The sequence below is a fragment of the Salvelinus alpinus genome, chromosome 2 (genome assembly GCF_045679555.1).
Source record: "Salvelinus alpinus chromosome 2, SLU_Salpinus.1, whole genome shotgun sequence".
NCBI classification, from domain to species: domain Eukaryota; kingdom Metazoa; phylum Chordata; class Actinopteri; order Salmoniformes; family Salmonidae; genus Salvelinus; species Salvelinus alpinus.
Window position 1 is genome coordinate 110538859 of NC_092087.1, and position 11549 is coordinate 110550407.

The window sequence follows — 11549 nt, forward strand, 5'->3', positions numbered from 1 at the left end:
TTGATAATGTACAAGTGTCAGCTTTTTTCCACATTATCAATTGCTCATGTTCATACCTCTTTCGCTTCACGGAGAGTTGAGTTGCAGCAGGGAGTTGCGTTCCCTCTTTATAGAGGCGTGCGTAACAATTATAACCACCAGGTCATTATAACCACCAGGTCATTATAACCACACCCACCAGGTCATTATTACCACCATGTCATTATAACCACCAGGTCATTATTACCACCAGGTCATTATAACCACCAGGTCATTATTACCACCAGGTCATTATTAAGACCAGGTCATTATAACCACCAGGTCATTATAACCACACCCACCAGGTCATTATAACCACCAGGTCATTATTACCACCAGGTCATTATAACCACCAGGTCATTATAACCACCAGGTCATTATAACCACCAGGTCATTATAACCACCAGGTCATTATAACCACCAGGTCATTATAACCACACCCACCAGGTCATTATTACCACCATGTCATTATAACCACCAGGTCATTATAACCACCAGGTCATTATTACCACCAGGTCATTATTACCACCAGGTCATTATAACCACCAGGTCATTATAACCACCAGGTCATTATTACCACCAGGTCATTATAACCACCAGGTCATTATAACCACCAGGTCATTATAACCACCAGGTCATTATAACCACCAGGTCAGGGCGCCTGTTGCGCCTTCTTCACCACACTGTCTGTGTGGGTGGACCATTTCAGTTTGTCTGTGATGTGTACGCCGAGGAACTAAAAACGTTCCACCTTCTCCACTACTGTCCCATCAATGTGGATGGGGGGGGGGGGGGGGGGTGGTCCCTCTGCAGTTTCCTGAAGTCCACGATCATCTCCTTTTGTTTTGTTGATGTTGAGTGAGAGGTTATTTTCCTGACACCACACTCTGAGTGCCCTCACCTCTTCCCTGTGGGTCGTCTCGTCGTTGTTGGTAATCAAGCCGACCACTGTAGCGTTGTCTGCCAATTTGATGATTGAGTTGGAGGCGTGCATGGCCACACAGTCATGGGTGAACAGGGAGTACAGGAGAGGGCTCAGAACGCACCCTTGTGGGACCCAGTGTTGAGGATCAACGGGGTGACGATATTGTTTCCTACCTTCGCCACCTGGGGGCAGCCGGTCAGAAAGTCCAGGACCCAGTTGCACAGGGCGGGGTCGAGACCCAAGATCTCGAGCTTAACTTCTCTAGGGTAGGGGGCAGCATTTGGAGTTTTGGATGAAAAGCGGATCTTTTCAGATCTTCTCGGAAATGAATCAAGTCCATGGAATGGATATAGACAAAAAGATAATTCAAGGACTATCAGAGGTAGAGAGGTGAGGCAGGGGTGAGGACATCATCCTGCTATTTTGACAGTCCCTGAAGGACAATACAGAAGAGGGATTTGCTCTTATTCCTTCCCTTTCTCTAATGTATTTTGTAATAAAATTAGCAATTGTAGTAAGATCATTGCTTTACTTTACTAGGACTCGAGAGCACAGCAGCGATTCTGCTCTTGCCCTACCTCTTCAATGAGGACCCGAGTGGCCTTTATGTCCGTGACAAGGTATGCCTATGCACCAATCATCTGTTTCTTCATAAACATAGGTGTGCATGCTGATATAAAACTACAGCTGAACATTTGTTATGTTCTTTGTTAATTGTATGTGTTTTAATCTTTTCTTACTTTTGTTGACACAGATTTCACCGCTCTTCACTCCTTTACTGCACATCGGCGGAAATCCATTTCACCATGAGAGTGAAATCCCGCTGGCCTTTGATGGGGGAGAACATCCACGCCCTCGAGGACGTCCCCATGGGACTTGGGGCTCTGCTACGGCTGTATTTTTTTATTTTCCCTTAAATGTCAGATAAACACTTATGTTGTTAAGTTACTGTGTTCTGGGGAGAAGAGAAGTTGGGGTGAAGTTACCAGGGCCGGTCATAAACATGGCAAACTTCCTAACATTACTAAGTGGATACGATATACACACTAAAGCTGAAAAATCTGTATTTAGCATCAAGTCTACAATATTGTTAGTTTACCTATGATTCATTTTTAATGTATGTTGTTTTTATTGTTCATCATTATTTTATATATTTTAAATGTCATGAAAAGCACTATACAAAGTAAATGTATTATTTATTATGATCTGACATGTCTGCAGAAATGTTGCAATTTTGTAATGTGTTTTGTTTGGTAAATTGTTCTGTAAATATTTATTCACATTTGTGGTGCCACTAAATAAACAATTAATTATTTCAGTCAATATTGTTATTGTTGTTAAAATATGTTTTTATAGTGCAGGGAAGGCGAGTTAATAAAAGGAACCCCAAAAGGTTATTTGAGGAACTTATAGGGGTTCCCACAAAAGGTTCTTTGAATAACTTTAAGGGGTTCCCCCCCAGTTTCAATTTGAAGAACCCCTAAAGAATACTCCAAGAGCCTTTACTTTTAGATATATTAATAAAACTCACCTTATTTAGCTGCACTTTGTAGTACATTTTGTCAATAAATGTTTCTGATGCCACATCGCCCGTTTTCAAAGGGAGTCGTTGGTTTTTAGAGGCAATCGCTTTTTAGCTTTTTGTCTGAAAGTATTTTCTCAACTGCGATACCAACTCCAGTCAACAGATGGCGATGTGCGTCATTCAGGTGATTCTGCCACTGTGACGTATAATCTAGTGGACGGGACGCTTCTTCAACATCAACAGCTAGTCAGCCACCTTGGTTCACTAACTTTATGGAAAAAGGTTTATTCAATAAATCTAGCAACTCTTTTCATACTGGGAAAATAAAGGAATACACTGGAATACACACTCAGAGCCTCCTGACTGGGCCCTGTTCACACCTCCACACAGGAATACACACTCAGAGCCTCCTGACTCGGCCCTGTTTACACCTCCAAGGTGCCCCCCTCACACATTAATACACACTACGAATATACACTCAGAGCCTACGAGGCTTTTCTAAAAAACTCACTTTGCGTGGTTTGCTCACCTCTTTTTTAAACTAGGTTTGAGATGTGGTATCCACTCAGCTCGCTGCCTCTCAGATCAAAGGTGGGTCTATCTGCTCCATTCCCAAAGTGTGGTCTCCCTGAGATCCCAAGTTTGAGGGATCCCTGGTGCACCATTTACCAGGTCGTCAGGAGCGGTCACCAAGTGAAGATTAACATCCCCAAATGTGGTTAATTTCTTTCATATCAAATGAGACAAACTTATCACAAAAGTCAGAGTTATTCTTAAACTAAATCTTTATTCACTTATTAATAAGGGAGCAGGTCAATACAACGCACACATATAAAGTGAATCAATTGAGTGTTCTACGATAATGATGGCTGGTCGACAAATCACCCCCAGATGATTCGTTGAGAGCCACGATACAAAAGTACAAAGGTATGTTACAGCCAAGATACACCCCTTTCAACCTACATGACCAACAACAGATGTATGGAACGGGTCACAAGTTTAAGATTTGTATGAAAGATACTGTCTGTTGAGAATTATAAGTATCTGCTGTAAAAACAGTACTCTTTGTGTAGAGACCAGGGTCTGGCCCTGAGGTCATCTCTCCCTGGTACCATATAGACAGAAACATTAACTCATGCTCTGGAATAAGGTCTCTATAGGTTTTAATCACACAAAAGACATTGTATATCTCCTGTCAGTGTTTTCTCCCAGAGGCCCATCCTCAGTAGAACACACAGACACAATAGTTCTAAGAACCCTCTATTCTGTTGCATAAAACAACCATTTGATCCAATCAAAGTATTATAACATAATGTTGCAGTTTTGCTCTCAGTGTCCACTGAAAGTTGACTAGTAACAACAACTGGGACATAAAAGACACCCACCATGAGACCCACTAAATATGCCCAAGATGAGGGAAACAAAAGAAAAACCCACACCAAACTTAAAGACAGGAAGCAAACCAAAAAGGTGGAGCAACTAAAGGTGTTGACTCTCCACATCTATCAAGACAACTGGAGCACTGGGCCAGACACTCTTAAATAGAACCTGGACCAGCTCAGGTGAAACACCTTCCCACTAACGAGATGGACAAGCCAGCACAGGTGTAACACATACTGACTAACGAGGTGACACCAATCAGTACACGCTGACGTGTTAAAATCCAACCTCAAAACATAAATGCAAAAAACCAAAGCCTGTAAAACCTTCCCCTTTAAGACAACAAATATATCCTATATTTTTGTTGGACAAGTTTGCTCACCACCAACAGAAAACAACTTCCATTTCACATTATTATCAACTACAATGCTTCACCTTCTACAATATAAACATAGTGTCTACTGGCTGTCAACAATTAAAAACAAGAAAAAACACGTATTTCTAAATAATAATATACAATCGTATTATTTTTTCTTCTTTTTCATTCTATAGAATCCTAGAACTCAATAGCTTCTAGAACTCTCGTCTTCCTAAAACTCAATAGCTTCTAGAACTTTTGTCTTCCTAAAACTCACTAGCTTCTAGAACTCCCGTCCCCTTGGAACGAGCCCAAACAAAACTCATCTCCAATACGGAAAACCGTGCAGTCAAAATAAATTGTGATCCATGGCAACTCACTGGCTAAACGCAAAACACAAATCTTTTTGACTGCCCATTCTTGAGACAATCAGCAACAAAGTTGTCCTTACCACAGACATGTCTGATTTCAAGAGGAAACTCCTGCAATATCTGTAGTAACTTTCCACCTCACTGTGGAGCTTCTCTCTCTTTTCAGGGTTCACTAGATAGGCATGTTGTTGGATCGGGGCCCAGTCCCCAATGTCATGCTCTAGTACATTTGGGTTGGCACATCTGAGAATGAACCCTGATATTATAAAAGAAGGGCAACAATGTCAATATATTTATACCCGAAAATTGTCAGTTGATTGCATAAATAATTATGATTACTAAAAGTTATATGAATTGTAAACATGAATTACCAAAGCCAAATGTACACCCCTTTGTTAATATGTATTGTCAATAATTCACTTAATGGTAAGGCATGGTATAATAAAAAATGTTAAAAAAAATATTTGATTGCATAGTCTTATTTTCAACGACTTTTCAATTACATTGTGCTAGGTGGGATAGCCTCAATGTCAAAACACAGTTTTAACATGTCCAAATCAATAACCAATATGCAGAAACAGTTTGGGATAAATTGAAAACCTAAACATAACATGTGCTATTTACACAAACATCTGCCACAATAATCATATTACTTGTATTTAAAAAAAGAAAAGAAACTGTTGTTTTGACAAGTAGCAATAAATCACTGATATCAATTAGGGGGGAAATCAGGTTGTACGTGATGTTGGAATGCATTTAAATGTAGGGGTCGCTAAACAAAGGAACGCAACACTTATTTGTCATAACTCATCGATATCATGCTAAAATCATTTATGTGACAGGAGGGAGATGAGGTTGCACGTCCTGTTAAAACTAGCAGCTCAAAAACCACACGGAATCTGGGAATAATGTGTACTTACTAAATCTCATAAATAGTAACTCTTTCAATTCAGAGCCTGGATTTTCCCCCTGAGGCTAATATCCATATCATGTTGAAATCAATAGAACAGGGGACAAACATTTAGGGTTCTACATTGTGACATCATTAGAATACTCCTACTACAATGTTACAACATTCTACATTGTGACATCATTAAAATACTCCTACTACAATGTTAAAACATTCTACATTGTGACATCATTAAATTGATATCATGAAACAACTCCTCCATGTATTTTCTGATGTTTAGTCAGAGATATTTAATCAGATTATCTCTGGTCACAGCTATAAGATTTCTCTCCTGGGTGTGTTCTCTGGTGTAAAGTCAGATTGCCAGAAGTAGTAAAACTCTTCCCACATTGATTACAGCTATAAGATTTCTCTCCTGTGTGTGTTCTCTGGTGCACTGTCAGCGCTCCAGATTGGCCAAAACTCTTCCCACATTGCCCACAGCTATAGGGTTTCTCTCCTGTGTGTATTCTCTGGTGCACTGTCAGTTCTCCAGATCGACCAAAACTCTTCCCACATTGATCACAGCTAAAAGGTTTCTCTCCTGTGTGTGTTCTCTGGTGCACTGTCAGATAGCTAGATTTAACAAAGCTCTTCCCACATTGCCCACAGCTATAAGGTTTCTCTCCTGTGTGTGTTCTCTGGTGCACTGTCAGATAGCTAGATTTAACAAAGCTCTTCCCACATTGCCCACAGCTATAGGGTTTCTCTCCTGTGTGTATTCTCTGGTGCACTGTCAGTTCTCCAGATCGACCAAAACTCTTCCCACATTGACCACAGCTATAAGGTTTCTCTCCTGTGTGTATTCTCTGGTGCACTGTCAGATAGCCAGAAGTTGTAAAACTCTTCCCACATTGATCACAGCTATATGGTTTCTCTCCTGTGTGTATTCTCTGGTGCACTGTCAGATAGCCAGAAGTTGTAAAACTCTTACCACATTGATCACAGCTATATGGTTTCTCTCCTGTGTGTATTCTCTGGTGCACTGTCAGATCTCCAGATTGACCAAAACTCTTCCCACATTGATCAGAGCTATAAGGTTTCTCTGCTGTGTGTGTTCTCTGATGAATTTTAATGCCTGATGAGGTGTATCTCTTCCCTGTGGGTCTCTGCAGATGTTTCTTGAGGAGTTCTGATCTGGAGAGACTCTTCTCTGCCTCGTCAGCATCATGAGGTTGTTGAGGCTCCCCAGAGGATCCACGATAGTTCCGTATCTCTCCTGTGTGAACAACAAAGTCAGACAGATGGTTACAGATCCACTGTAAAAGGTGATGCCAACAGCGTAGCCATGATGTTGTACAACAATTGACGTCTGTAATGAATGTTAAAATTATTTGACAATTGTCTTAAAATGAGAGAAGAATAGTCATATTTTAGTAGTAACATCGATGACTGTAGGCTTGAAATAAGTTATTCATGTTGTTGAAACTGTAAGCAGTGAGCCAGACAACTGGCGATTGGTCTCCAATATAGGCCCCTTTCTGTGTTTAATACAATTGTGGCACGAGGGCAAAGCACATACAATTTGGTTGTAGAAACTCCTCCTTGCTAATGAGAAAACTGATAGTTATGGATGTAGTATATCTGGTAATGAGGAAACCACTAGTTATGGATGTAGTATATCTGGTAATGAGGAAACCACTAGTTATGGATGTAGTATATCTGCCTGGAACAAAAATGGTGAGCAAAGATTTTAGTTTTCCACAATGTATTCTGAATATTACAGCACAAGATCAGGAGTGCTACTCAAGGAAACTCACATTAAGCTCTGTGTCTATTTACTAATTCACCACCGTGGGGGAAAACTCAGGGGAGTTCTCATAGGCTGACAGCAAAAATAGCCTCCATTTACCGGTTGCATATGAGTGCATTTCACATTACTTTGGATTATAACTGTAAGGCTCGTTTGAATCTCCTGCTTAATATGTTTGTGTTATTGCCGCAAATCAACTGCTTTATACTTATAAAACACTTCAACCAGTAAAATGCTCTATAGCTATGTTCTTAGGCTTTGCCATCAGCCTGAAACTGAGGGTTTGTACATTAAGTGTTTAACAAATTGGCCCATAACTTCACCTAACAATAACATAGACCTACTGTAGGACCCATAACTTCACCTAACAACATAGACCTACTGTAGGACCCATAACTTCACCTAACAACAAGATAGACCTAGGACTATAAATCATTTAATATTCCAGGTGAAACATGGAAACTTAAATGTCTTTGTCATGACATTTCATAACCTGATCACCAGATAATTTTGTGAATAATCCCACTAGGCTACTCTGTAATGTGTTGTCATTCTAAATGTCCTGAATAAGGGAAAATAGCTCTGTGTGTTGTACAATAACCTATCCATCAAGGAACAGTTCTCTACACATTATGAGCTAAGTATCTCTGTGTGCAAACAGACTAACGAGACCTTACTGTAAATCAAGCAGACAATAACATTATAAACATCAATTTGTTAGGGATGTTGGATCCAACGTGGAGCACGGCATAACTGTCTTTACCAGAGTAATGAATGAAGAAGCACTTTGGTTGTTGTTGCATGCCGTGATATTTGTCATGTGACTGTCATTCAGAAAATGATTTCCTGGATCACTTGATGATAGTTGAACATGTGACTAACTAAACAGCTACAGTATTAAGAATGATGTGTAATTATTGAAAAACCACGTTAATGACAGTATCCATTTGGGTGTTGTCAATAAAGTTAAGGGGACTTTCGGTTAGAAACATTGGATTTAGCAAACTCTGAAATGATTGAAAACTGTTTTCCCAGCGTAACATAAGGAGACACTAAATGTGACGTAGTTAGAGAGCATTTCAGAGATCTGAATACAAAAAACAGCCCCACTGCAAGATCCAGTATTTAAGTTGAAGTTCATCATATGACAAGCGTAACGTTATGACTATAACTACTGTTCCCTGAAGGAGGGAAACTCGGTACAACATACTATTAAATCCACATGTTATGACTATAACTACCGTTCCCTGAAGGAGGGAAAATAGGTACAACATACTATCATATCCACACCTTCCTGGAATCCCTGTCTTCCACAGGTGATGAGCGTGATTTATTCCTTCAATTTAATACGGCTCTTCACCGACCCAGGAAGGGGTGGGGCCAAACAGGTGTTGTACCTCGTTTCCCTCCTTCAGGAAACAGCAATTATAATCAAAGTTACACTTCCTTTCAGTCGGTCAACTTCCGTACAACATACTATGGAGAAATAGATTCATTCCCCATGCCGACCCAAACGGATACTAAATTAAACGACCCATGGCAGATCACCCAGACCTGACCCCGCAAGATGCGTCAGTTTTGTCAATTTATTCATTCTTTTGTTTAAAACACTCCTGTCAGTGTTGAGTAAGGACGCACACCTGATTACACATATAGAAGTAGGACTAGTCAACCTGGACTGAGCACAAATGTAGGCCTATAAATGTGCCCAATTGGGGATGTCTGATAGTATTTCAGATTGTCTTAACGCACCACCACTAATGAGTTGTGGAGCTTCTCAACCAAAAAATTATTCAGCTTCTCCAACTAATTTTTTCTTCACCTCAAACAGCAGGTAAACAAAGTCTTATTAGAATCCATTACGAATAACAATAGTTGCTCAAAGTATTTGTAAATTATTTCCAGCTCTCGCCCTTTCGATAACCACTCAGCATTAAAGGGAAAAATGTAATGCTCTGATCCAGTGGAAATGTTATAAAATACCTGATTACTTCTTATCCTTTGCACAAATAGACGACAGCTGTGTCTGTCCAGAACTCACTGGCGCAGGAAACTGAGGGCCCAGAATATTTTATACAATGTTGCAAGTTTCGGAGGACCCAGTTGATAGTTGATAGAATGTTTCAAGTTTGTTGTTGACAGGCCATGTGCAGCCAATGTGATTTATAGGATATTTATTTTTAATCTGGATATTTTCTACCTGCAGGCTGCAAATGTTTTTGTTTGTTGGTTTCATGTTGTCTATTTTTACATAGTTGTCAATGGCAATAAAAGCCTATTACCAGAAACTATAGGAGCATAACGACTGCTGGTGTAGCCTATTACCAGAAACTATAGGAGCATAACGACTGCTGGTGTAGCCTATTACCAGAAACTATAGGAGCATAACGACTGCTGGTGCAGTCTATTACCAGAAACTATAGGAGCATAACGACTGCTGGTGTAGTCTATTACCAGAAACTATAGGAGCATAACGACTGCTGGTGTTGTCTATTACCAGAAACTATAGGAGCATAACATCAGAATTTACGAAGGCCAGCAGCAGCGGGAGGAGTAGGCTAAGGAAGAGGGTTTTTTTTTAAGGAAGAATAAGTTTTTCTGATGGTTAGGCTATCTTGATCTCTGGCTCCCGAGTCATTTGTGTGTCTTAATTATTTAATCAAACAGCGTGCTTAAAGCATCAGACCAGTTCAGTACATATAGTTGATTTAATTAAAACACATGGGGCGTGTCTATATATGGAAAAATACACGTTATAACATTTCTACCAATCGAAAGGGCCCTAGTGCATTCATTAAGTTCAGACCACTTCCCTTTTTACACATTTTGTTACGTTACCAAATTAGATTTTTTTTTAAAGAATTAAATGAAAATGTTAAATGTTTTAGAAAATGCTTGAGACTCAAATAAATCGATTAATCATGTTGAGGATATACAGTGTTTGTTTACACATTTGATAAACATAGGAGTAAAAATAGCTTATATTTTGGGTTCTGATGGGGTACGACAGTTGAACTAAGCTCATGAGGCATTTATAAGTGAATTCTTCAAGAAACAATGGGTACATATCATTAATGTGTAAGTCCAAAAATGGATGTAACAACTACTGATTGCCCCTTTAAGACTACATATTGGGCGAATCTAATAGGAGATATTGAGGACTACAGTATTTCAGGCATTGTCATTGGATGCATTTGATCAATTGTTAACGTTTTGTTGATGGTCCACTCTTGATGTGCTACACGTTACAGTGTAGCTTCAGCCATTCCTACAGAACAACATTAAAGTGTAGAAACCCTTTACTGCATATTGGTTCAACGACTACAGAGACGGTACTTACTGGGGTTAAACGGATCTCCAACCTCCTCTTCTTCCTCCAATGTGACAGTCATCTCCCCCTCCTCCCCTTTCACTCCAAAAACTGCATCCTCCTCTCCTTTTACTGTAACTTCCTCCTCTTTTACTGTAACAACCTCCTCCTCTTTCACTCTGAACGCGTCTTCCTCTTCTTTCACTGAAACGTCTTTCTCTTCTTCTTTCACGGTAACAGCCTCACTCTCTACTTGTTTTTGTATTGAAACAGCCTCCTCTTCCACGAAAGCTTCTTTCTCCGTCCAGCAGTCCCCCTCTTCTTTAGCAGGAGGAGAGTAGCTTGGTGAACTCATGGTCGGAGACGTTAGCTAGTTAGCGTTAGCGACTAGCCTAGTTCTAAGCTAACTTAGCAAACCAGCTAGCTGACAAACAACGTAAATATATAATTAAATGTGCCAACAAGTACATACGACAGAAGTGTGTTTAATACACAGCGCCTAATATACACCAAAACAGTGTAAAGAGGGTGAATGTTGTAGCTATGTTTGCTAGAAAGCTACGAGATGTCTGACAAGCTGTTGTTGTTGAAGAAGCGTCCCGTCCACTAGATTATACGTCACACTGGCAGCATCGCCTGAACCTAAAAGACGCACATCGCCATCTGCTGACTGGAGTGGGCAACGCAGTTGATGAACCAAAAGTTTATTTTTCATTTATTTCATAAAAGTTTAATATTATATTAAGTCGTTCAAAGAGAAGCATGTGTTGATTGATTCGTGTTTAATGAGTGAGAATTTAAAACAAGCTTTACACCCACAATCAAATGGTTGTTAATAAATCTAAATCATGGTTTTGTGTTTCTGTATCAAAATGGACTTTTAACAAATTCAAATCCTTTGGAGTCATTTTGACCCCAGCCAAAAGCACCTTTGATAAATAGGACATTTATTTCAAATCA

General features: G+C 39.8%; 1 protein-coding gene across 1 annotated transcript; it reads right to left on the reverse strand.

Moving 5' to 3' along the window:
• Window positions 1–3263: 3263 nt before the first annotated feature.
• LOC139549014 (zinc finger protein 180-like) lies at window positions 3264–11155 on the reverse strand. Its single transcript, XM_071359055.1, has 2 exons — window positions 10620–11155; window positions 3264–6745 (listed from the first exon to the last, which is right to left on the reverse strand). Exons 1-2 carry the CDS (start codon window positions 10942–10944, stop codon window positions 5787–5789), a joined length of 1284 nt encoding a protein of 427 aa, XP_071215156.1. The 5' UTR covers window positions 10945–11155; the 3' UTR covers window positions 3264–5786.
• Window positions 11156–11549: the final 394 nt, after the last annotated feature.

Excerpts from the sequence above, each read along its gene's own strand:
- LOC139549014 (XM_071359055.1), bottom strand. The coding sequence starts at position 10,944 with ATGAGTTCACCAAGCTACTCTCCTCCTGCTAAAGAAGAGGGGGACTGC. Across the intron at positions 6,746-10,619 it reads TGGAGATCCGTTTAACCCCA|GAGAGATACGGAACTATCGT; the intron begins GTAAGTACCGTC and ends TTGTTCACACAG.